Source organism: Thalassophryne amazonica, chromosome 17, assembly GCF_902500255.1.
Source record: "Thalassophryne amazonica chromosome 17, fThaAma1.1, whole genome shotgun sequence".
In the NCBI taxonomy this organism is placed as follows: Eukaryota; Metazoa; Chordata; class Actinopteri; order Batrachoidiformes; family Batrachoididae; genus Thalassophryne; species Thalassophryne amazonica.
The window spans coordinates 65,888,609-65,916,117 of record NC_047119.1 but is presented as its reverse complement, the minus strand read 5'-3'; the positions used below and the strand labels follow the sequence as shown (position 1 = coordinate 65,916,117).

The following is a 27,509-nucleotide window of genomic DNA, read 5'->3' as shown; positions in this document are numbered from 1 at the left end:
GTGCATGTGCTAGTTTGTGCACATATTATTCAAGCAGTGCACGTAATTTTTACTGCACTAGCACTGGTGCAAGTAACTTTATCCAAGTTTTATCAACTATATGCACCAGAGGAATGAACCAAAAAAGGAATAAATAAGGAAAAAAACTATTTCCAGTGTGTTGTCTTTGTCTTTCTGCGTTTTATGACTCTCACACACGGAGTGAGTTGCTGTGCTCTATTTGTTGTGGAAAGCTGACAAACGTCGCGAGCTGCACCGTTCCTGGGTTCACAACATCCTCATGAGATGTTCCCAATTCGGGGAGTTTCATTATTTGCTGCAGGAGCTGCAGCAAATAACTGGAGCTGCAGGAGCTCCAGTTTGAGGACCTCCTGTCCTGTTCGCGTGCGCACATGTAAACAAAGAAAAGAAAAAAAACTGGCTGCCGCTGCGGGTCCTCACTCTCTCTCCCCTCAAACTCTGGCATCATTGTGTTATAAACCAGTCACCATTTGTTTTATTATACATTTGTGTAGTTAATAAATAAAGTAATCTTCACGGACGATTCGTTCACGAGTGAGAGGAAAAGTCTGAGACATCAGAGGAGGTGTTTTAAGGTTGATATAAGACTGACTTTGGTTGTGCAAGTAACTTTTTTGGTGCAAGTAATTTTTTTGTTACTAGCATCAGTACAAGTAGGTTAAAAAATGTATTTCAACCCCTGATACCCCACGCCTAGTGCAAGTCAGGCATGCAGCTTGTACTTGCCAAGTACAATGCCCATACTCTTTCCCAAACTTTCCCCTGGATTTCTTTGGCAACGCTGCTAGCTACCACTCCCTGTGGCACGTGCTTGTCCACAACATGTTTGGGGGGTTCTGAGTGAGGCCTAAGGCGTGCAGTATTACAGGGTTCTCTCTGTTGCATTTTTTTTGTTCAAAAATTCTCTACACCTTCTCTGTTGGGGACAGGTCAGGGCTGCAGGCAGCCCACTCTGGGCCAGACCCATTTGGTATGTATTTTTAATGTATACAGAATGTGGTTTTGCATTGTCTTGTTGAAAAATGTACAGAATGTGTTGCAGGCCTTAAATGCAGGAAAGGGTGTATATTAACAAAATAAGTGACGTTTAAAACACAAAACATGAATGACATAACTTGGGTAATGTACAGTGCATCCAGAAAGTACTCATTGCGATTCACTTTACGTTACAGCCTTATTCCAAAATGGATGAAATAAATTTTTTCCCTTCAAAATCCTACGCACAACAGAAAGTTTTTTTTTTATGAATTTTTTGCAAATTTATAAAAAAAAAAAGAAAAAAAAAAGAAATCACATGTATATACATACTCACAGCCTTTGCTCAATACTTTGTTGATGCACCTTTTGGCAGCAATTACATCCTAAAGTTTTCTTTAATATGATGCCACAAGTTTGGCACAGTTCTGCCCATGGGCAAAACCGTGCCAAGCTTGTTCGAAGGAATGGGCCTCCCTGAGGACCTCGATGAGCTCATCGCACTGGCCATCCAGACTGACGGACGCCTGTTGGATCGACCTCACAGAGTAGCTCAGCAATCAGATCGACGATCAGCAACACCACTGAACCGCTTGTCCTCCTCCAATCACACCGGCAGAGTTGCTTCATCACAGCGCCAAAGTACCCATGTAGCTGGGATGCACTCGTCTGTCTTCAACGGAGCAACGGCGCCACCGTGAGGATGGACTCTGTGGACTACTGTGGACGGTCAGGTCACTTCATTTCCAGTTGTCAGGCCAGGGGTGCCTCTGTGTGGCCTAAGTTGGATTTATGGGTGAGTCAAAATTCTATTATTCCTTCCTCAGCTCAGAATGTAATCCTGGCTAAATTAATTTCTGATCATTCGTCAGTTTCCGTTTCAACTTTTGTTGATTCAGGTTCGAGTGCCTATCTGATTTTGTCTTCTCTCACCAGGTCCCTACGCCTTAAAATGTTTAAGCTATCACGCCCTCTGGTGGTGCGTGCCGTGGGTAGTCTTGAATTAGGTCAAATTACCCATCGCACTCAGTCTGTCAGAATGATTTCTGGGATTCACTCAGAATCTATCCACATAATATGACTCACCCGACAGTTCTGGGGTACCCCTGGTTACAACATCACTGCCCCAGTTTTCATTGGTCTAAAGGGGAGATTATAAAAATGCATGTTTGCACAAACCTGAACGTACACAGCCGGGTTATAACCCGGATCTTGCGGGAGTGCCGACATGTTATCACGAGCTACCACCAGTATTCAGCAAAGCTAAGGCTAAATCGTTACCACCTCATCAAGAATATGACTGTGCTATCGTGCTCCTCCCTGGGGCAAGTCCACCCCAGGGAAAACTCTTTTCTCTGTTGGCACCTAAACGCATCGCCCTGAATGAATACATCCAGGAATTTCTTGCAGCCGGTTTGATTAGACCGTTGTCATTGCCCGCAGGGGTGGGGTTCTTTTTCATAGAGAAGAAGGATAAGTTCCTCCACCCTTGCATCGATTAATGGGACTAAATGACATAACAGTAAAAAATTGAGATCCGCTGCCTCTTATCTCATCTGCCTTTGAGCTATTGGAAGGAGTGAAGATATTCACAAGGCTTGATCTTTGCAATGCATACTACTTAGTCTGAATAAGACAAGGTGATGAGTGGAAGACAGCATTTAACACGCCCACAGGGCACTACGAATATTTAGTCATGCCTTTTGGACTTAGGAATGGACCCGCTGTGTTCCAAAAACTAGTGAATGATGTGTTGCTGGAATAATCAAACAAATCTGTTTCCGTTTATCTCAATGACATCCTGATTTTTTTCCCCCAATCTTGAGACCCACACCCATCATGTGCACACTGTACTGCAAACCCTGTTGAAAAATTATCTTTTTGATAAAGGAAAGAAATGCGAGTTCCATAGATCTATGGCATCTTTCCTGGGTTTTGTTATTCCACATGGTGAGATTAAAATGGACCCTGAAAAGGTTGGGGCGCTGCGGAACTGGGCTGTTCCAACTTCTTGTAAAGAAGTTCAAAGATTCCTGGGCTTTGCAAATTTCTATTGCAATTTCTACCGCTGCATGAAGTTACATAGTCTCTCCAGCCATTCATCTGGACGCCTGGGTGTGACGAGGCATTTAGGATCCTAATTAATCGCTTTTTACTGCGGTCCCTGTGCTGCTCCTCCCTGACCCCGCTCAACAGTTCATGGTTGAGGTAGATGCTTCCCACATGGGTGTAGAAGTGGTTCTGTCGCAAAGAAATCCCTTCTTGTCCAAGAAACTGACCACTGCCTAGCAGAACTACAGCATCAGGGACTGGGAGCTGTTGGTGGTTAAGGTGGCCGTGGAGGAGTGGCATCACTGGTTAGAGAGGGCACAAATGCCATTCCTAGTTTACATGATCACAAAAATTTAGCGTATTTACGAACCACAAAGCATCTCAAAGCCCGTCAGGATAAGTGGGCAATATTCTTTAGCCGTTTTGACTTTGTGCTGTCCTACCGACCAGGCTCCAGAAATGGTAATCCTGACGCATTGCAATGGCAGGGTGACCCAATTGATGTGCCTTCCGATCCAGGGGAAAACTCTACCCATGTCTTGCTTTGTGTCTGTATTAACTTGGGAGATTTAGTCTAGAGTCAAGTCTACATTGGGTGATACACCGGTTCCTCCAGGTTGTCCACAGGGAAAACCTTTTGTTCCCACAGCGCTCAGGGGGGACGTTATCCGGTGGAGCCATGACAGCCCATTCTCATGCCACCGTGGGATTAAGAAGACTGTTTTCATTGTTCAGCAGGAATTCTGTTGGCCAGGGTTGCTTAAAGATGTTACTGACTATGTTAATGGCTGTCAAATGTGTGCCATGCACAAGTCATCCAACCGTCTGCGGGCACGTTAATGCCACTACCTGTTCCGACTCACCCGTGGTCACACATCACCTAGGACTTTGTAACCGTACTTCCGCCCTCTGAGGGTAATCCTGTAGTTTTGACAGTTGTAGATAGATTATCTAAAATGGTTCACTTTATTCCTTCATCTAGACTCCTCTTGGCTAAAGAAATGGCCAAGGTTATGCTTACACAGGTATTTAAGTTACACGGTTTTCCCCAGGATAGGAGGTCTGTCCAAAAAGTATCGGACCTTTGGCTGGGGAAAAAAAACTGGCTTACCTAGAGCATTGGAAACCTAATCACCCTCGAAGTAGTCTCCTTGGGACTCCACACACTGCTCCCAGCGGTGTCGCCACTGTTGGAAGCATTCCAAGAAAGCCTTTTTCGGGATGGAGTGCAGCTCCGCCGTCGTTGCAGCCATAATGTCCTCTCTTGTCTCAAATCGCGTTCCTTTTAATGGTATTTTAAGTTTTGGGAAGAGCCAGAAGTCGCAAGGGGCCATGTCAGGAGAGTAAGGCGCCTGTTGAACCACCGGAGTCTGGTTTTTGGTCAAATAAGTCTGAATTAAATGAGAGGAATGAGCTGGAGCATTGTCGTGGTGGATGCGCCAATTTCCTGTGGCCCACAACTCCGGTCTCTTGTGCCGCACACCATCACATAGACGACGGAGGACATCCCTGTATTACTCCTTTGTTATTGTTTGACCCTGTGGTGCATACTCGTGGTGTACCACACCACAGGAGTAAAAAAAAAACAGTCAGCATCACCTTCACATTGCTGCGCACTTGGCGCGCCTTCTTTGGTCTTGGCGACGTGGAATGCTTCCACTGTGACGACTGAAATTTGGTTTCCGGGTCGTACCCGTACACCCAGGACTCATCACCGGTGATTATGGTGTCCATAAAGGTGGGATCAGTGTGAAAGGAGTCCAGCATGTCCTGTGAGACTTCAACACGACGTTGCTTTTGCTCCGCCGTCAGCAACTTTGACACGAACTTCGCCGCCACTCGTTTCATGCCCAAATCTTCTGTCATGATGGAATGTGCCGAAGTCCTGCTAATGTCCACCTCCTCTGCAATTTCTCAGACAGTCACACGACGATCCCGCATAACCACAGCGTGCACTTTGGAAATGATCTCATCATTTCAGCTTGTGGATGGCCGACCGGAGCGCGGCGCGCTCTCCACCGTTACGTGGCCGTCTTTAAACCGGTTGTACCACTCCTTAATCCGTGTGGTGCTCATAGCTTCATCTCCGAAAGCCATTTGGATTTTTCGAATCATTTCCACCTGGCTGTCGCCAAGTTTCTGGCAGAATTTAATGCAGTAGCGCTGCTCCAAGCGTTCGGCCATTTTCTCACAAGAAAAAATCCGACGAGAGGGGTGGAGCACTCCTCCCACAAGGCGTGCTCACAGGTGAATTACGTAACTGACAGGCGTGAAAAAACTCACGCATGCGCACGAAGGTTCAAGCTTGGCTGATGTAATCACACATGATTCAAATCCATATAGTTTTTGAAAAAAATAAAAAGGTACAATACTTTTTGGACAGACCTCGTATTGTGTCCGATCGTGGGCCTCAGTTTGTCTCTAACTTCTGGAGGGAGTTCTGCTGCCTCCTCTGGGTCACCTCCAACTTAATATCAGGCTGCCATCCATGGGCCAATGGTCAAACTGAATGACGCATTCAGGATCTTGAGAAGGGTTTCCAGATTCTCGCCTCTCAGCATCGTGCTACACAACTTTTCTGGATTGAACTAGCTCACAACAGTTTACCCTCAGCATCCTCTGGCTTCTCTCCCTTTCATGTCATTTTTGGTCACCAACCTCCTTTGTTTCCATCCACTAATATGAACTCCTCTGTTCCCTCAGCCCTAGGTCTCATTCTCCATTGCTGACAAACCTGGGAGCAGGCAAGAAGGGCTCTGCAACGTTCCACAGTGGCTTACAAGACTGCTGCTGACCAAAGGAGAACCACTACGCTGCCGTATGCTCCTGGACAAAAAGTTTGGCTCTCAACGCGCCACCTGCCCTTAAGAGGACTGCCCAGAAAACTAGCTCCCAGGTTCGCTGGTCCATTACTAGTCTCTAAAGTCATTAATCCAGTTTCTGTTCATCTCCATCTCCCAAAGTCTATGCCCATCCACCCCACATTTCATGTCAGCCATATCAAACCGGTTTGTTCCAGTCCTTTATACCCTCCGGCCGCTCCCCCGTCTCCTGCCCAGTGTGTGGATGGTGGCCCAGTTTTTACTTTGTGGTAGTTCCTGAAGTCACGCCGTTGTGGTCATGGTATCCAGTACCTGGTGGACTAGGAGGGTTATGGCCCCAACGTGCAGTCACGGATTCCCTCCTGCGTCGTGTTGGACCCCTGTCTGATCTGTGACTTTCATGCTGCTCATCCTGGTTCTCATGGGCCATCTAGAGTTGCCTGTAAGGGGGGGGGGGGGTGTAGTGGTACTGTCAGGGTCTGAGATTTCGTCATGTTTATTTTCTGGTCTGTTTTGTAAATTATTTTGTGCATTGGTTTTCTTTGGGTGTTTATTCTTTTGCTGTTTTTTTTCTGCTTGGGTCTGTGTGTTCTTTTCTCTCTTGTCTGTCTCTTGCCAGACAAGAGTGTTTCACTCTCTCTGGCCACACCCTTGTTCTGATGCTTTCCATGCACACCTGTTCCTAATTTGCAGCTATTCACCTGGGGTTATATAAGGCTCACTGGGTACTGTAGTTCCTTGCCAGATTGATGCGCCTTGTGCCTTCTCTCCAGCTCTGTTCTTTGCATTCCGTAGTCCTGCCTGGCTCATTGTATTCCTGACCTCCAGCCTGTTTGATCGACCTTAGCCTGATGGTTTTTGTACTGCTGTGTTTTTTGGACTGCCTCCTCATGTACCAAGCACTGCTAACCTCCTCAGTAAAGCTTTTTAAAAACCAGAGCTGCTTGTTCGAGCATTTGTGTCCAACCTGACCAACCTGCCTGACATTTTTGTTTTAAAGTTTTATTGTATTGTTTTAATCTGTTGTGTGTTGATATTTAATTGGTAAAGAGCTGCACAAAACATTTTGCTATTATTGCTGTTGTTGTTATTGCAGAAGCTCATAATCCTCTAACACCAGTGGTTGTGAATAATACATGGAAAATGTTATTCAGGCTGTATTTTTGACAATCTTGACCTTTCAGTGTTTATTTAGTGACAATAAATATTCCTACCTCACCTGTTGCCAAGTTACTTTGTCCACAGACAGCTTGACACACACATATGAGAGATTACAAAATGCTGCTGTACTGCTATCACACAGGGTAACTAAGAAACAACTATTGATGACTGAAAGAAGAGTTGTAATACTGTTTTTTTTAATAATATTTGTTTCCTTGTTTTACCATGAAAAGATATCTTAGTTGCATTTTGTGTTTCCTGTCTTTCTAAACAAAACAATTCACTTCCAAAAAGCCAAAGCAGAGAGTTCATTCTGCATTTTGTTTTTTTCAGATGTGCAATTGAATATATGAACATCGATCGCACTCAGGACATTGTGATTTTGGTTTTGATGCTTTATTTTGTATGTTTGTGTTTGTTTGCTGATTAATTTTGTGATAGTTTAGATTATGTTTTGTAAATCCGTTGAGTTCATTGCACACTGAACGTGATTAAATGCTTTAGTTACTGAGCATGATTAAAACTTTTTGTTTATTTTTTTAGCATGCTGAACAACAATGGCGTGAAAGAGATTCAGCTCTACGCTTTCAATGGGAGCAGAGCAGAGGAAGTTATTGTGCCAAAAAAAAATATTGTTATGTGTCGACGCGGGTTGAGGAGCGGACCTGCGTCAGACAGGACCCAGCGCTAAAAATAACCAGAAAGCGGTTCCAAACAGAAACTATTTATTATTCACCTGTGCTTAAAAGTGTAAAAACATAAAAACAACGTCCCTCTGGTGGAGTGATTCGTGGCTCGCTCTCCAGCGCCCGCAAGGATTAAAGCCGGCGCTCCTGGACTTCCTACCACCGCCAAACACCCCCCAGGTGGACACGACAAACTGATTCTCTGTGAAGCAAAGAGAAGGTGAGGTAAGTCAACAGATACAACTATATCTTCCAATAAACACACGCTATCAGCAACACACTCAGGTCAGTGTCCTTTTTTTACTTTATGCAAATGAGCAGCTTCTCACAACAAGTGGAGGATCACTTATCCTTCACGCCACAGCAGTGAGAAGCAAACTGCACAATTCTCTTCACAATTCCAGTATACTGTGTAACAAAACACCAAGTTACTATCAACAATTACTTAAACACTTAATTACCTTTAGTGTGTGCTGACAGCATGTGTCCTCACCCCTCCCTGCTTCACGGGCTCGATGTGTCAAAACCCAGGCGCGGTCCTCAGCGTCTCACAAACGAACGTCACAAGGTCGAGTTCCCGGCAGTTCTGCTCAAATCACACATGACTTAAATGCAGAACGCCATCCAATTATCTGCTTCAGCTGCAAGTCATCCAGGTTGCACGTGAGCACCAATCACAGGTGCTTTCCATGATGTTGATGAGGGTGAAGACTCTTCAGCCAGCACCTTCTTCACAGACAAATCAGCCCTCATGCCACCTGGAGAGCAAAGAAAAGAAAAGAACACCAAAACATCCAGCCACGCCCCCCCAACACACAACAGTACCCCCCCATCAACGGGAAGCCTCCTGGCGACCGAACAGACCAGGCCCGAGAACAGCACCTCCCTCCGGGGTCCACGTCAGGAAGCAGACGGCAAGACAGGCACCGCAGCTGGAAGGCCGGCTGGAATCAACAAAAGCCCCAAAACATTCCCCAGAACAAGTCCACTCACACAAAAAAAACACAACACCCACCCAAAACCTCCCCAGGGGACCGTCCCATCAAACCCCGGGAGGAAAAGAAAAACTCCCAAACGCAAAAACCCAACACAGTCCCACAAACACAGTACAAACGTAAATGCATAAAAGAAAAATAACAAACAACCCCCCCAGAATGACCTGCAGAGCCCAACCCCCCCTCAGAAGGCCTTCATTGCCAGTTCCAGGAGGAACAGCCAAAACCGTAATCCCACAAAGGTCCCCAGGTATACATGGAGTAAAACGGTGCCCCCCAGGGGACCGTATCATCAACCCCAGGAGGTACCCTCCCCACAACCCCGGAACCCCAGATCCGGTCACACTTGGCCGGTCGGTCCCAAGCCAATTCCCCCCCAGAGGACCGTCCCATCAACCCTGGAGGTGGAACCCGGAAGGAAACAAAATAAAACCAAAAACCAACCCCCGGAGGACAACCAAAAACAACCCCGGGGGGATATAAAACGACCATAAACCCTGTTACCCTCCCCGGCACCCCGAAAGACCCCAGGTCCCTCCCAGAGCCCTTCGGCGGCTCTATTTTGGCGAACGGCTCAAAATATTAAGCCGGAGAAGGGAACAGGTAAAAACTAACCCAGCTCCAACCCCAAGGCGCAGCGGAGAACCGGAAATACGTCCGGTGCCCCAACTCGACCATACCCCAGCCACTCGGGAGGGGTGGAACTACCGAAATGGCAAACGGCAACAGATCGGCCCACCCCTCCGACTGAGGCATGTCTCCGCTGCACCACACCCCGGCAACACCCATGACAATCGGTACAAAGGCTCACCGAGGCTGGAGTGGAACCGGGCCCTAACCAAACTAAAAAGAACGCCTCTAACACCCCCCCCCCCCTAGGTGCAGAGGTCTTCTGAGAATGCTCAGCGTGACCAACCTGCACCACCCCACAACCCACAAGACAAGCGGTCTAAGGGCAAGTGAGGTTGGGGTTAGGAATGTAGAGAAATAAAAACAACAAAATAAAACGACCCAACAACCCAAACAGAAAATACCTAAAAACACATACAAAATTGACAAGTAAGTGAGCCCAGGCGGGCTTCTAACCGCCTATCACTCCACCAGATACGCCCCTACCTCCCCAAACAAGTATAACCCCTGATTAAAGAAAACAAACATTTACTTGTGCTAGAATTTTTTTTTTTAATTTTTTTTTTTTTTATGTGGGTTCTTTTGCCTGTCCCAGAACACTTGGAGTTACGTCACCGTTATTTCTCTTGACGCTTACGTGTCGGGGCAATACAGGAATCTCGACTCGTCCGAGCTGCATGGGCTCGTCAATAGGAGGAGCCGGAGGTCCCGTCGGAGGAGCCTCAGTGGGGCGAAGAAGAGGCGGCCCAGCTTTGTGTCGGGGAAAGCCCCGAGACAAAAAAAACCCGCTCTGATGGTCGTCCTCTCTCGCGTCCACGCTCCTTCATCCGATCATCTAGACGAATCACCAACGATATTAGCTCATCTAAATCGTTTGGCTCATCACGGACCGCCAGCTCGTCTTTTAATGACTCATTTAACCCGTCTACAAACACGCCCCGTAATGCTGCGGCATTCCAACCTGATTGAGCAGAAAAAATCCGGAAGTCCACGGAATACTCCGCCGCACTCCGTCTCCCCTGCCTGAGATTCAGCAACCGTTGAGCAACGGTATTCGTTTTCACCGGATGGTCAAAAACCAGTCGGAACTCCCGAGAGAAATCCTTAAAGGACCCTAACAATGGCGAGTTGTTACTCCACAACGCTGTGACCCAAGCTAAGGCGTCACCTCGGAGCAAATTTGTCACATACGAAACACGGCTTCCATCAGAAGAGAAGGAAGCCGGTCGCTGAGCAAAAACCAGAGAACATTGCATCAGAAACGAAGCACAAGCTTCGACGTCTCCCGCATAAGGCTCCGGATGACAAATGATCGGTTCAAACACCGAATCTCTGGGTGACGGGGTTATCTGCCCTGGTATCGATGATGCCGCAGCTGGCGCTGCAGGAAGCGGAACGGCTTGAGCTGCAAGCTCCGTAACACGGGCGTCTGTTTGTTTAATTTGATTTGCGAGATGCTGTAATTGCTCCCATATTTTCTCTAAGTGTTCTTGAATCTTTTCGGCAAAAGGAACCGCCTCTGCCGCTGGGTCCATTATGGAATGGCTGGGAACTACTGTTATGTGTCGACGCGGGTTGAGGAGCGGACCTGCGTCAGACAGGACCCAGCACTAAAAATAACCAGAAAGCGGTTCCAAACAGAAACTATTTATTATTCACCTGTGCTTAAAAGTGTAAAAACATAAAAACAACGTCCCTCTGGTGGAGTGATTCGTGGCTCGCTCTCCAGCGCCTGCAAGGATTAAAGCCGGCGCTCCTGGACTTCCTACCACCGCCAAACACCCCCCAGGTGGACACGACAAACTGATTCTCTGTGAAGCAAAGAGAAGGTGAGGTAAGTCAACAGATACAACTATATCTTCCAATAAACACACGCTATCAGCAACACACTCAGGTCAGTGTCCTTTTTTTACTTTATGCAAATGAGCAGCTTCTCACAACAAGTGGAGGATCACTTATCCTTCACGCCACAGCAGTGAGAAGCAAACTGCACAATTCTCTTCACAATTCCAGTATACTGTGTAACAAAACACCAAGTTACTATCAACAATTACTTAAACACTTAATTACCTTTAGTGTGTGCTGACAGCATGTGTCCTCACCCCTCCCTGCTTCACGGGCTCGATGTGTCAAAACCCAGGCGCGGTCCTCAGCGTCTCACAAACGAACGTCACAAGGTCGAGTTCCCAGCAGTTCTGCTCAAATCACACATGACTTAAATGCAGAACGGCATCTAATTATCTGCTTCAGCTGCAAGTCGTCCAGGTTGCACGTGAGCACCAATCACAGGTGCTTTCCATGATGTTGATGAGGGTGAAGACTCTTCAGCCAGCACCTTCTTCACAGACAAATCAGACCTCATGCCACCTGGAGAGCAAAGAAAAGAAAAGAACACCAAAACATCCAGCCACGCCCCCCCAACACACAACAAAAATGCTACAATACATAAGATGAATGTTCCCATGATTTATTTGTAACATGCCATTCACTGTGTCTTAATAAAGCGGTATTTGGTTGAAAAACCGAACTACTTGGAAAACCAAACAACTGGTGTTTTTCAAATTTCTGCTCCTTTTCATTCTGGTATTGTGGTGCTTTTGTTTTTTGCTTTTCTGTTTTTCTTTTAAATGAATGAAATAAATATTTAAAAAAAAAAAAAATAAGAAAAGGATAAAGAAATTAACAGTAATGCATAACATATTTTAAACACTTATTTACAAAAATAACATTATTATATAAACCATCCAAATATTTCACACTAACTTTGCCATTGATGTATTTCTCATGGAAATGTAGATTTTGAGCAAATTCATCACATCATGAATCACACATACGGTGTGATTCATGGCCCAAGGCTCTTTAAGTGATTTAAAAGTAAAACGTTTACCAGAGTAGGAATTAATGGGACTTTTAATTAAGCAATTTAAATATTATTTTCTCTGCAGAATACAATAAAGAAGCAAAACTTTGCTTTGTGTGCAAAGAAATGTGTTTGTTGTTGTCAGTGTTTTTGCAAAGACCTTTCAGAAACCCATGTTCGAGTTTTGCCTCTAATTGGCATGGAGACAGTAGAGAAGCTGAAAGTTACCAACACTTGGGCCCTCAAAGTGCTGCGTCCTTTTACAGCATTTCCTCATTTACAGACGGCTGAATTAACATTTTCAAGCCATTGTTGTGGCCTCAAAATGTTACATAGATGGAGCGGGTACAACCCCTGGCAAAAATTATGGAATCACCGGCCTCAGAGGATGTTCATTCAGTTGTTTAATTTTGTAGAAAAAAAGCAGATCACAGACATGACATAAAACTAAAGTCATTTCAAATGGCAACTTTATGGCTTTAAGAAACACTATAAGAAATCAGGAAAAAAAAATTGTGGCAGTCAGTAACGGTTACTTTTTTAGACCAAGCAGAGGAAAAAAATATGGAATCACTCAATTCTGAGGAAAAAATGATGGAATCATGAAAAACAAAAGAACGCTCCAACACATCACTAGTATTTTGTTGCACCACCTCTGGCTTTTATAACAGCTTGCAGTCTCTGAGGCATGGATTAATGAGTGACAAATAGTACTCTTCATCAATCTGGCTCCAACTTTCTCTGATTGCTGTTGTCAGATCAGCTTTGCAGGTTGGAGCCTTGTCATGGACCATTTTCTTCAACTTCCAACTTTCTTCAACTTTTCAATTGGATTAAGATCCGGACTATTTGCAGGCCATGACATTGACCCTATGTGTCTTTTTGCAAGGAATGTTTTCACAGTTTTTGCTCTATGGCAAGATGCATTATCATCTTGAAAAATGATTTCATCATCCCCAAACATCCTTTCAATTGATGGGATAAGAAAAGTGTCCAAAATATCAACGTAAACTTGTGCATTTATTGATGATGTAATGACAGCCATCTCCCCAGTGCCTTTACCTGACATGCAGCCCCATATCATCAATGACTGTGGAAATTTACATGTTCTCTTCAGGCAGTCATCTTTATAAATCTCATTGGAACGGCACCAAACAAAAGTTCCAGCATCATCACCTTGCCCAATGCAGATTCGAGATTCATCACTGAATATGACTTTCATCCAGTCATCCACAGTCCACGATTGCTTTTCCTTAGCCCATTGTAACCTTGTTTTTTTTCTGTTTAGGTGTTAATGATGGCTTTCGTTTAGCTTTTCTGTATGTAAATCCCATTTCCTTTAGGCAGTTTCTTACAGTTCGGTCACAGACGTTGACTCCAGTTTCCTCCCATTCGTTCCTCATTTGTTTTGTTGTGCATTTTCGATTTTTGAGACATATTGCTTTAAGTTTTCTGTCTCGACGCTTTGATGTCTTCCTTGGTCTACCAGTATGTTTGCCTTTAACAACCTTCCCATGTTGTTTGTATTTGGTCCAGAGTTTAGACACAGCTGACTGTGAACAACCAACATCTTTTGCAACATTGCGTGATGATTTACCCTCTTTTAAGAGTTTGATAATCCTCTCCTTTGTTTCAATTGACATCTCTCGTGTTGGAGCCATGATTCATGTCAGTCCACTTGGTGCAACACCTCTCCAAGGTGTGATCACTCCTTTTTAGATGCAGACTAACAAGCAGATCTGATTTGATGCAGGTGTTAGTTTTGGGGATGAAAGGGTGATTCCATAACTTTTTCCTCAGAATTGAGTGATTCCATATTTTTTTTTTCCCTCTGCTTGGTCTAAAAAAGTAACTGTTACTGACTGCCACAATTTTTTTTTCCTGATTTCTTATAGTGTTTCTTAAAGCCAGAAAGTTGCCATTTGAAATGACTTTAGTTTTGTGTCATGTCTGTGATCTGTTTTTTTTCTACAAAATTAAACAACTGAATGAACATCCTCCGAGGCCGGTGATTCCATAATTATTGCCAGGGGTTGTACAGCAGTTAGCAGTATTGTAAAATATTTTCCCACACTATGAATGTTTCCCTCATGTTTGTGTAAAGTCTCATAGAAATTTCCACTTCATTATAAAATTGTTTTCTTGCTGTACTGCCGTCCTTTGGTTGAGGACACTCGCCCATCACAGAGTCCTTCCAAGAAGTTACAATATTGCAATTGTAAAAATTCACGTAAATACAACCAATCCCTGTGAATTCTTTGCAACCCCTCAATTTTTTACAGTTAAGCCAACTTTTTTACAAATTTGACTAATTGTTGTTTCCCATGGCAATACGTGCAGTCATACGTCAGCAAACTCACTTCCTTGTTTCTGTTTGTCAAGAAACAGACTTATGACTCAAGCATCTCATATTTCAGCCCAGTTGCACGCGTTTTATTTGTGCTCCCGTCAGGAAAATGTGACTTATTTTTTTTACTATTTCTAACCTTAATCTAACCCCCTCCCTTCCCCTAAAAGCACATTGACACTTGCATGCATTTAACCCCTGCACTGCCGCGCAATTCGTCGTTCCAATGCAACTCGCTGTGTTCCACTAGATGCTGCAATTTATGCCGCTGGATGCTGCGTTGTATAAAATAATTATTTTGTAGCAGATTAATCATTTGCTCTCATAATTTGGCTGATGAAACCACCTCTAATCACCCTGGAATCGCAGAGGACGTTTCTACAGTTGCAGCTTCATGACATGGAGAACGCATTTGAAATCATTTACTCACTCATTCATCTTCAATGGCTTACTATTTTTTATTTATTTAATTAATTTATATATGGCCAAATCACACGATGTTGCCTCAAGGTGCTTCACACAAGTAAGGTCTAACCTTACCAACCCCAAGTGCAAGCAAACAGGTGACAGTGGTAAGGGTCGCAGGGTGCTGGAGCCCATCCCAGCAGTCACAGAGCATGAGCCGGGGTGCACCCTGGACAGGATGCCAGTCTGTTGCAGGGCCACATATAGACAAACAAACATATTCACACCCGCATGCACACCTATGAACAATTTAGTTTCCAGTCCACCTAACCTGCGTGTCTTTGGATGTGGGAGGAAACCGGAGCACCCGGAGAGAACCCATGCAAACACGGGGATAACATGCAAACTCCACACAGAAAGGCCACAGGTGGGAATCGAACCCATGAACTTCTTGCTATGAGGCAACAGTGCAAGCCACCAATCCACTGTGTTGTCGCATTTGGAATTATCTCAAAGGTAATTATGTGTAATATTTATATTGTAATGGCGTGGTAAAACAGTTGCATTTTCATTCCTTCTTATAAGCATCTGTAAAATTACATTTATTATAGATTTAACATCTTGCCATAATCATTCAGATGAGCTGTGCTGAGGTGAGCAGCGCTGTTGCAGTGACTCGCAGTGACAGTGTTTTTGAATTGTTTGCGCAATGTTCAATCAATCAATCAATCAACTTTTTTCTTATATAGCGCCAAATCACAACAAACAGTTGCCCCAAGGCGCTTTATATTGTAAGGCAAGGCCATACAATAATTATGAAAAACCCCAACGGTCAAAACGACCCCCTATGAGCAAGCACTTGGCCACAGTGGGAAGGAAAAACTCCCTCTTAACAGGAAGAAACCTCCAGCAGAACCAGGCTCAGGGAGGGGCAGTCTTCTGCTGAGACTGGTTGGGGCTGAGGGAAAGAACCAGGAAAAAGACATGCCGAGAAGGGGGGCAGAGATCGATCACTAATGATTAAATGCAGAGTGATGCATACGGAGCAAAAAGAGAAAGAAACAGTGCATCATGGGAACCCCCCCACAGTCTACGTCTAAAGCAACATAACCAAGGGATGGTCCAGGGTCACCCGATCCAGCCCTAACTATAAGCCTTAGCGAAAAGGAAAGTTTTAAGCCTAATCTTAAAAGTAGAGAGGGTATCTGTCTCCCTGATCTGAATTGGGAGCTGGTTCCACAGGAGAGGAGCCTGAAAGCTGAAGGCTCTGCCTCCCATTCTACTCTTACAAACCCTAGGAACTACAAGTAAGCCCGCAGTCTGAGAGCGAAGCGCTCTAATGGGGTAATATGGTACTACGAGGTCCCTAAGATAAGATGGGACCTGATTATTCAAAACCTTATAAGTAAGAAGAAGAATTTTAAATTCTATTCTAGAATTAACAGGAAGCCAATGAAGAGAGGCCAATATGGGTGAGATATGCTCTCTCCTGCTAGTCCCCGTCAGTACTCTAGCTGCAGCATTCTGAACCAACTGAAGGCTTTTTAGGGAACTTTTAGGACAACCTGATAATAATGAATTACAATAGTCCAGCCTAGAGGAAATAAATGCATGAATTAGTTTTTCAGCATCACTCTGAGACAAGACCTTTCTGATTTTAGAGATATTGCGTAAATGCAAAAAGGCAGTCCTACATATTTGTTTAATATGCGCTTTGAATGACATATCCTGATCAAAAATTACTCCAAGATTTCTCACAGTATTACTAGAGATCAGGGAAATGCCATCCAGAGTAACGATCTGGTTAGACACCATGCTTCTAAGATTTGTGGGGCCAAGTACAATAAAATTCACATGTAGGTCACAAAATTTTGAACATTTCAAAATTTTATTTGCACACTTGCATGCAGCCATGCAGTTTACAACAGTTTCCGAGTTTACTCTCTGGTATGGAGATTGTGTACCAGTGCATGGATCAAATTTGTGCAAGTGCCAAGGTACCTTAACTGTGGTGATTTTGCTGTGTACAGTTTTAAAATGTTAGATACCACCGGTTTTGAGTAAAGGGGAGGATGTTTGCCAATGAAATTACCTGCTGGTATGATTGGTAGAAAAGATGACCACTGCTTTGAAAACCTGAATTTTTGATTTATTCTATACTGAATCAATATTTTCTTTTGTGTTCAAGAAACACTGAGGCACTTATTGGCAATCTGACCAGGGACACCTTGGAAAAACTGCAGACACCTGGAAGATAGAATGAAAGACGGCTATGCTTCTCCCACCACCGGCAGCACTGCTCGTCACTGGCGGCACCGCTTTTGTCACTGCAAACAGAATGACATGTTTTATGCGGAGCATCTTAATGAACCTTTTGAGGCTATTGAGTGTAACAAAAACCACACGGTGTCGAGCTTTCCTGCAGCCTTCTACCAGATTTCTTCAATCCATGTGAGGATATGATGGGTCAAGGATTCCTGAGGGTGTCGGTCTGGGTGGTCAGACTGTTGGCTGTTTTAACTAACCTCCTAGTGATGGTCATCCTGCTGACCAGCCACCGGAGACTGTTTGTCAGCTGTTTCCTCATGGCTAACTTGGCATTTGCAGACTTCTGTGTGGGGATGTACCTCCTGGTGATAGCATCTGTTGATCTCTACACACGCTCCCATTATTACCATTATATAATAATGGATCAACATATTGATTTATTCTGCCTTACAGAAACCTGGTTACAGCAGGATGAATATGTTAGTTTAAATGAGTCAACACCCCCGAGTCACACTAACTGCCAGAACGCTCATAGCACGGGCCGAGGCGGAGGATTAGCAGCAATCTTCCACTCCAGCTTATTAATTAATCAAAAACCCAGACAGAGCTTTAATTCATTTGAAAGCTTGTCTCTTAGTCTTGTCCATCCAAATTGGAAGTCCCAAAAACCAGTTTTATTTGTTGTTATCTATCGTCCTCCTGGTCGTTACTGTGAGTTTCTCTGTGAATTTTCTGACCTTTTGTCTGACTTAGTGCTTAGCTCAGATAAGATAATTATAGTGGGCGATTTTAACATCCACACAGATGCTGAGAATGACAGCCTCAACACTGCATTTAATCTATTGTTAGACTCGATTGGTTTTGCTCAAAATGTAAATGATTCCACCCACCACTTTAATCATATCTTAGATTTTGTTCTGATGTATGGTATGGAAATTGAAGACTTAACAGTATTCCCTGAAAACCCTCTTCTGTCTGATCATTTCTTAATAACATTTACATTTACTCTGATGGACTACCCAGTAGTGCGGAATAAGTTTCATTACAGTAGAAGTCTTTCAGAAAGCGCTGTAACTAGGTTTAAGGATATGATTCCTTCTTTATGTTCTCCAATGCCATATACCGACACAGGGCAGAGTAGCTACCTAAACTCTGTGAGTGAGATAGATTATCTCGTCAATAGTTTTATATCCTCATTGAGGACAACTTTGGATGCTGTAGCTCCTCTGAAAAAGAGAGCCTTAAATCAGAAGTACCTGACTTCGTGGTATAACTCACAAACTCGCAGCTTAAAGCTGATAACCCGTAAGTTGGAGAGGAAATGGCGTCTCACTAATTTAGAAGATCTTCACTTAGCCTGGAAAAAGAGTCTGTTGCTCTATAAAAAGCCCTCCATAAAGCTAGGACATCTTACTACTCATCACTAATTGAAGAAAATAAGAACAACCCCAGGTTTCTTTTCAGCACTGTAGCCAGGCTGACAAAGAGTCGGAGCTCTATTGAGCCGAGTATTCCTTTAACTTTAACTAGTAATGATTTCATGACTTTCTTTGCTAATAAAATTTTAACTATTAGAGAAAAAATTACTCATAACCATCCCAAAGACATATCGTTCTCTTTGGCTGCTTTCAGTGATGCCGGTATTTGGTTAGACTCTTTCTGTCCGATTGTTCTGTCTGAGTTATTTTCATTAGTTACTTCCTCCAAACCATCAACATGTCTATTAGACCCCATTCCTACCAGGCTGCTCAAGGAAGCCCTACCATTAATTAATGCTTCGATCTTAAATATGATCAATCTGTCTTTATTAGTTGGCTATGTACCACAGGTTTTTAAGGTGGCAGTAATTAAACCATTACTTAAAAAGCCATCACTTGACCCAGCTATCTTAGCTAATTATAGGCCAATCTCCAACCTTCCTTTTCTCTCAAAAATTCTTGAAAGGGTAGTTGTAAAACAGCTAACTGATTATCTGCAGAGGAATGGTCTATTTGAAGAGTTTCAGTCAGGGTTTAGAATTCATCATAGTACAGAAACAGCATTAGTGAAGGTTACAAATGACCTTCTTATGGCCTCAGACAGTGGACTCATCTCTGTGCTTGTTCTGTTAGACCTCAGTGCTGCTTTTGATACTGTTGACCATAAAATTTTATTACAGAGATTAGAACATGCCATAGGTATTAAAGGCACTGTGCTGCGGTGGTTTGAATCATATTTATCTAATAGATTACAATTTGTTCATGTAAATGGGGAATCTTCTTCACAGACTAAGGTTAATTATGGAGTTCCACAAGGTTCTGTGCTAGGACCAATTTTATTCACTTTATACATGCTTCCCTTAGGCAGTATTATTAGACAGCATTGCTTAAATTTTCATTGTTACGCAGATGATACTCAGCTTTATTTATCCATGAAGCCAGAGGACACACACCAATTAGCTAAACTGCAGGATTGTCTTACAGACATAAAGACATGGATGACCTCTAATTTCCTGCTTTTAAACTCAGATAAAACTGAAGTTATTGTACTTGGCCCCACAAATCTTAGAAACATGGTGTCTAACCAGATCCTTACTCTGGATGGCATTACCCTGACCTCTAGTAATACTGTGAGAAATCTTGGAGTCATTTTTGATCAGGATATGTCATTCAATGCGCATATTAAACAAATATGTAGGACTGCTTTTTTGCATTTGCGCAATATCTCTAAAATTAGAAAGGTCTTGTCTCAGAGTGATGCTGAAAAACTAATTCATGCATTTATTTCCTCTAGGCTGGACTATTGTAATTCATTATTATCAGGTTGTCCTAAAAGTTCCCTGAAAAGCCTTCAGTTAATTGAAAATGCTGCAGCTAGAGTACTGACAGGGACTAGAAGGAGAGCGCATATCTCACCCATATTGGCCTCTCTTCATTGGCTTCCTGTTAATTCTAGAATAGAATTTACAATTCTTCTTCTTACTTATAAGGTTTTGAATAATCAGGTCCCATCTTATCTTAGGGACCTCATAGTACCATATCACCCCAATAGAGTGCTTCGCTCTCAGACTGCAGGCTTACTTGTAGTTCCTAGGGTTTGTAAGAGTAGAATGGGAGGCAGAGCCTTCAGCTTTCAGGCTCCTCTCCTGTGAAACCAGCTCCCAATTCGGATCAGGGAGACAGACACCCTCTCTACTTTTAAGATTAGGCTTAAAACTTTCCTTTTTGCTAAAGCTTATAGTTAGGGCTGGATCAGGTGACCCTGAACCATCCCTTAGTTATGCTGCTATAGACTTAGACTGCTGGGGGGTTCCCATGATGCAGTGAGTGTTTCTTTCTCTTTTTGCTCTGTATGCACCACTCTGCATTTAATCATTAGTGATTGATCTCTGCTCTCTTCCACAGCATGTCTTTTTCCTGGTTCTCTCCCTCAGCCCCAACCAGTCCCAGCAGAAGACTGCCCCTCCCTGAGCCTGGTTCTGCTGGAGGTTTCTTCCTGTTAAAAGGGAGTTTTTCCTTCCCACTGTAGCCAAGTGCTTGCTCACAGGGGGTCGTTTTGACAGTTGGGGTTTTTCTGTAATTATTGTATGGCTTTGCCTTGCAATATGAAGTGCCTTGGGGCAACTGTTTGTTGTGATTTGGCGCTATATAAATGAAATTGATTTGATTTGATTATGCCATCATCTGGCAAACAGGAACTGGTTGCATTCTGGCAGGGATGCTATCAGTGTTTGCCAGCAAGTTCTCTGTGTACACATCAACTGTAATCAGCATTCAGCGCTGGCACACCATCTTCTATGCCATGAGGCCACACAAGAAATTACAGTTTCACCATGCAGCTGTGTTGATACTTTCCGGCTGCTTGTTGTGCCTGACCCTGGCACTGCCGCCACTGGTGGGAGTGAGCAGTTACCAGAAAGTAAGCCTCTGCCTCCCAATGGATACTGTGACGACTGCAGCTCGGATTTATGTGGTTTCTGTTTTGATGGCTAACATCTTGGCTTTTATAGTGATGCATTTGTGTTACTTTCACATCTACTGTATGGTCCACAATCCCCCGTACCAGTCATGCAGACGTGACACCCGCATTGCAAAACGCATGACTGTTCTCATTTTCACCAACTTCCTGTGCCTGGCTCCCATCTGCTTCTACAGCTTATCTGCAGCTCTGCACCAACCACTAATCACCATCACAGACTTCAAGGTGTGACTCAGACTTCTCCATTTCTCCACAGTATATTTGTCTTCACACTTTCTGCTTAAAGTGCTGCCGGCTTTGTTTGTTCTCCTTAGGTGCTGTTGGTGCTTTTCTATCCTCTCAATTGCTGTGTCCACCCGTTTTTCTATGCCATCCTCACAAAGTCATTTCATTGTGATATCTTGATGTCACTGAGCCGGATGGGACTCTGCCAGCACCAAGCGCACCTCTACCGAAGCCAGCTCGTCAAGGTTAATCCAAAACAAAAACAGAGTGACAACATCTGCCTCAGAAGTCAATGCTTGCATCCAAAAATCTCCAAATACAGGAATCGTCAGACCACAAGATGCTCCAATACGTCCTTGGAAATTTGATTCGCAAAGATTTTTTTATGTTTGAGAATATCGAAAATACAGGGTGAACACAAAAACACTCCTTGGTGTCAAATATTTATAATATCAAAAGTTGCAAGAATAATTTTACAATTTTGGTATCAACAGTTGAAACTCATCAAGTTTTCTTCTCTTTTGCAGATTCTTCTTCTTCAAAATTGTAAAATTATTCATGTAACTTTTGATATTATAAATATTTGACATCAAGGACAAGGAGTGTTTTTGTGTTCACCCTGTAAATAACAGTCTTGTGTGAATTAGAAAACATATGTCAGAGAACACAGCTATTATCCACCTTCTGTGGATTGGGCCATATTAAGTGACTAACTGACTTATCCGTTCTACACACAGGTTATAGAGATGAATTTTTGCAATGTCATTGTATATTTAATGTCACTTTAGTTAAGGTTTAGTAAGTTGCATTGTGTGTATCTTGACATCATTAATTTTCATTGAGCAATTTGTGACATTCATGAGACTCAAGTAAATGATGATAAAAGGTGATAGTATGTCATATCACTGCAATGCTCTGGCATGCCGTACACAGCAGGTACATTTTAATTGAAAAAAACGCGCTTTAACTGGCACACGGCGCGTGCTCGCCCATTCGGATTGTGATTAAAGTTCACCCTAGCCAGCCGCTACTACGTAGTAAGTAAAGTGTGATGCTTGTTACCTGACCTGAGTAGCACATGAACTGTGAAAATAAGGGCTTCAGTGAGCGGGTCATGATCTAATATATCAGGCTGACTGTGTGTGTGTGTGTGTGTGTGTGTTCGCGCATGTATGCCCCAGTGGCCATAGCAAGTTTGGTGTGGATTGCTTAATTACTGTGGCTGTGCATAGTGAACACACACACACACACACACACACACACACACACACACACACACACACACACACACACACACACACACACACACACACACACACGGTCAGCTTTAAATATTAGATAAATACAAATGCTCACCTCTTTAACAATTTTTTTAAGTGCTGAAATTACAGTTAATATATGAATTAAAAAGGATTGCACTCCATTCTGATGTTTCTTTGATTTATTTCATGACATTTTGGGTATACCTTTGCTGCAGCGTACAAATAACTTAATTGCAATCACTCATAGGTGGGTGATTCTTTAACTACGGGCACTATTGGCCTTGTAAATGTAATTTCCACCACACCATTGCCTTACAATATAAAGCGCCTTGGGGCAACTGTTTGTTGTGATTTGGTGCTATATACATGTGCTCTGATGTCACTGTTTATCTCCATAGAAACTACCCAAACAATCTTTCATACAAACTCCTTAAAGGGACATTACAGTGTTGTGGTGGAAATTACGGCATTAGTGTGGGACAACTACATTTTGTTTAAAAAAATCACAACAGTTGTATGACATTGAATACCCCAATTATGTTTTGATTATTTTACTGATATTTTATTCAGAGATATTTTAAAACATTAGAAAAAACGTTTCTTTACCATTCATTTTTATCATTGAAGATCAAAAGTCTGGGTGTGGGACAAGCACAAAACGGCAATATTTGCATATAATGATGCTGAAAAAAGGTGAAAAAGTCATCATAGACTACTAGGACAAATTTCTTAACACACTTTCATTGTAAAGATAACTATAAAAGTGTGAAATTTCCCCTTTTTTCTGTTTTTCATACAATATGATCAAAGGACATAATAAGTGCCCGTAGTGTAAGAATCACCCAGCTATTAGTGTCAGTTCGAAATCCATTTTCAACAAGGTTATCCCACATACCATGAAATCCAGAAAGCAATGCTGATAATTACACACATATGTACAGTGTACATGCACAAAACACATGAAGTATACATGCATTCACCGTTTGTGTTGTTGTGCACCCTTTGACATTCACTGACTAATGAGTGTTGTCTGTGGTGACACCTGTGTGGATGTCAGTGCCCTCAGGAGGTGAGTATGAAGGGCAAAAATCCAGCCACGATGACTCTGCATGACCAAGTCTATAGAGGGCGCCCCATAACAGCCACAGATACAGAGCATCAAGTACAGTAACCAGTATGTGGACACTGTGCAAAACCTGCACACATGCTTGAAGCGGGTTCATCCTGGAAAATATGCAATTCTTCAGCATGACAATGCTCATCCACACGAGTCGACAAACACAAGATGCATTGCAGCGACTCAAATTTTTACCAGACACGCCGTTCACTCTGGATTTTGTGTCCTCCCCCTTTTTAGTTTTTCCCAATCTGAAAGAACACTGAACATTGTTACACTGGGGACACAGAGGCAGCAGCTTTGTGTTACTGGTGCCAAGAGAAGACACCTGGTTTCTTCACTGATGAGATGGTGTAAATGTGTGGAAATGGAAGGTGGCTACATGAACAACTAATGACTGATAGAGAACTGTAATTTCCCCCGGTACTTTTTGTAATATTCTGCCCCTTACAAAGAACCGAACCATTATTTTTCACGTGAAAACCAGGCCTGTGTCCTTCATAGACAGCATCTATCTTGTGAAGGCCCCGTACATAACTTGTACAACACTTAGGTGGGCATTACAGTGGGTGTGGTTTAGTCTCATATTTCTAATGTTACTGGCTACCGGTAGCGCTTATCTTAGCCATCGGTTTTGCTCAGCTTAACCAGTAACACAAAGGACCAGGAGCTCATTCACATCACCGCTGTCCTGTTCAAGGCAGTCACTCATTGTCGCCTTTCTGTCTGACTCTGTGAACACAGAACTGGCTTCCTCAGCGAGACTCACCGGTGTCCTGCATGTAGCAGCTTAGCTTAGCATAGTGCTTACTGCTTAGCATGATGTACAGTACTCAAAATTTGCTATGGACATTGACATGCGGCTCAGTATAATTTGCCCAAAAGTATATTTTATGCTCCAGTGGTTTCACCAATTAGTTAGAACTTTATTGATGCCTTGGAAAGACTCCCTCAGGGAAACTGAGGTTCCAGCAGCATTGTGTAGCAGTACACAGGGTAAGAAGCACACAGAGTATCAAAAGTGAAAGTAAAAAGAAAAACAGTTTGCAATATGAATATACAATATAAATACCAGAGATACTAATACAATAACATGCTTTTGGAGGGCAGTATGCATTTTCGTCTAACTCGGGCGATTAGCTGTCATTTTGGGCGACTGGGTGCGAACGTCGGGCCTCTGAAAATGCATACTGCATGACAACAGCATGTTATTTGCATTATTACACTTTTTACTGAGACACACAACACGTAACGCGTACATAAAAAGTTGGCTCACTTAACTTCTGTCGTGTCGGCTGGCGCATGCGTCGCTCTCCAAATTCAGCAGTGCATCCTCATCAAGCTGACTGCTTTAGCTGCTGTTCGTTGTCGTACTATCCATGAGAAAATCATCCGGAATATCCATATTGGGACCAAAACACACTTCTCGCCTTTTCATCTTTTCCTCTGCACAGTTTTTTTTTTCCCCCTCTGCGGACAGTTCTTGGGCTGCGCACGCTATGACGTCATTTGTTTACGCACAGCGGGCAGGTATAGCCAGGTAGCGTTGATGTAAATCTACGATACCGGCCTAGCAACGCCCCGTAAAGTGATAATAATGATCAATACTGGTTTACTGGCTACTACTGTTCCTCTCATTCCCGTCTTCTGTCTTTGTGTTACTCCTCCTCCCCCTGAGTGAGGAGTTGTACAGTCTGATGCCCTGAGGGACAAAGGAGTTTTTCAGTCTGTTGGTCCTGCACTTGGGAAGGAGCAATCTGTGGCTGAAGAGGCTCCTCTGGTTGCTGATGATGATGTGTAGAGGGTGACTGGCATCATCCATAATGTCCAGCAGTTTGTCCAGTGTTCTCTTCTCTGCCACGGTCACCAGAGAGTCCAGCTTCATACCAACCACAGAGCGAGCCCCCCTGATCAGTTTGTCAAGCCTGGATGTGTCCTGCCTCTCCAGCACACCACAGTGTAAAAGAGGACACTGGCTGCCACTGACTGGTAGAACATCCACCGGAGTTTCCTGCTGATGCTTGACTGTAGCCTCCTTAGAAAGTACAGCCTGCTCTGTCCCTTCCTGTACAGGTGGTTGGTGTAGCTTGTCCAGTCCAGTTTGCTGTCCAGCCACAGCATGAGGTACTTGTAGGAATCCACAGCCTCCACCTCAGCTCCCTCAATCAGAACTGGTCATGGTCTTAGTCTTGACTTCCCAAAGTCAATGACCTGCTCCTTTGTCTTTGAGGTGCTGAGCTGTAGATGGTTTGTGTGGCAACAGGCACCAAAGTCCTTTACTAGGCTCCTAGTGAAACACTGAACAAAAATATAAATGCAGCACTTTTGTTTTTGCTCCCATTTTTCATGAGTTGAACTCAAAGATCTAAAACATTTTCTATATACACAAAAGACCTATTTCTCTCAAATATTGTTCACAAATTTGTCTCAATCTGTGTTAGCGAGAACTTCTCCTTTGCCAAGATAATCCATCCCACGTCACAGGTGTGGCACATCAAGACACTGATTAGACAGCATGATTATTACATAGATGTGCCTTAGGCTGGTCACAATAATATATTAGCTGTCCCGTGCACTCTGTTTCTTGATGACACTGGTTCAAAAATGTCATATCCATCATGGCATAAATATGTCCCATGTCAGGTGCAGTCCTGCAGCACGCCAGTGATCCAATCGGTCAGCGTGGAGCACAGCTGTTCCGTGCACTCCGTGTGCTCAACACACCACGGTACTGTGTTGTGCCTGTGATCACGGTGCTGACAGTCTGTCATGTGTGGAAGATGCATGTACATCCCGCCGCCGCTATGTCCTGCTCAGAGGTCAGTGCATGGAGCAAGTGGATGATTGGTTTATGAGTGGGTGAGTGAGTGAATGACAGCACATGGCGCATCTGTCCGCCAGTCTGGATGCTTTATTTATGTTTCTGGTGCAGTCTGACAGCAGTCTGTGTCTCAGTACTGTTGTCCAACAGTGTTTTGGCTGCAGTTGTGTTGTGCACGACTCAGTCCAGACTCCGGACTGGATCTGCCCACATTCCACGTGGTTGTCGCACCTCGAGGTTTGGGTTTTTTACCTTTCCGGCGGATTCTGCCTGCTTCCTGTACATTCTTGCTATGTGTGATGGGGTTATAAACATGTTACTAATAATGGAGCTGGGTCATATCTAAATTGTGGAGCAGTTAGGGAAGCACAGGGGTATCTATTAGCGTCCTGTCTGTCACTTTGCTGTTCTGTGCACTGTTATTCTGATTGATTTCTGCTCTGTCTCTGTTTGGGAGTGGTGTTTCATCCTCAAAAACACCCAAGAGAATTTTTTCTTACAACTCTAAGGAACAGTTGTAAGGAACTTGCTTGCTCCAGAAGGTTGTAAGATCAGACCTTACCCACTTATGTTGTGATGTGTCCAAATGTAAATACATTGAATTGTATGTCTTGCAGGCTGGAAATGCAGGAATTAATGTATATTAACAAAATAATTTAACTATACAAAACACAAAATATTTTGGGTTAAAATGTGACCACAAAAATAACTGAATTTGAGCTTGCAAGAGTTTGTCATTATTTATTTTTGATGAACAACTATTAAAAATTAACATATTTAGAAAAATATAGCGCATAAATGGACAACAACAACAACTACATGGCACAAGATGTTCAAGATCAAGGTCTTCTGAGGGGCTCTACGTGTTGAATTTTTTTAAGCCTACTTTTATTCTGAAATGAAAA

At 43.4% G+C, this 27,509-nt stretch overlaps 1 protein-coding gene across 1 annotated transcript in view; it reads left to right on the top strand.

Annotated features, from left to right (window-relative positions):
• Window positions 1–24,569, top strand: part of LOC117529129 (thyrotropin receptor-like) — a 57,428-nt gene extending 32,859 nt beyond the window's left edge. Inside the window, exons 3-7 of the mRNA XM_034191831.1 lie at window positions 1,413–1,646; window positions 17,369–17,628; window positions 20,870–21,404; window positions 21,494–21,649; window positions 24,528–24,569. Of these exons, the coding sequence (XP_034047722.1) occupies window positions 1,413–1,646; window positions 17,369–17,628; window positions 20,870–21,404; window positions 21,494–21,649; window positions 24,528–24,569 (1,227 nt within the window). The remainder of the gene's footprint in view (window positions 1–1,412; window positions 1,647–17,368; window positions 17,629–20,869; window positions 21,405–21,493; window positions 21,650–24,527) is intronic.
• The last annotated feature ends 2,940 nt before the right edge of the window (window positions 24,570–27,509 follow it).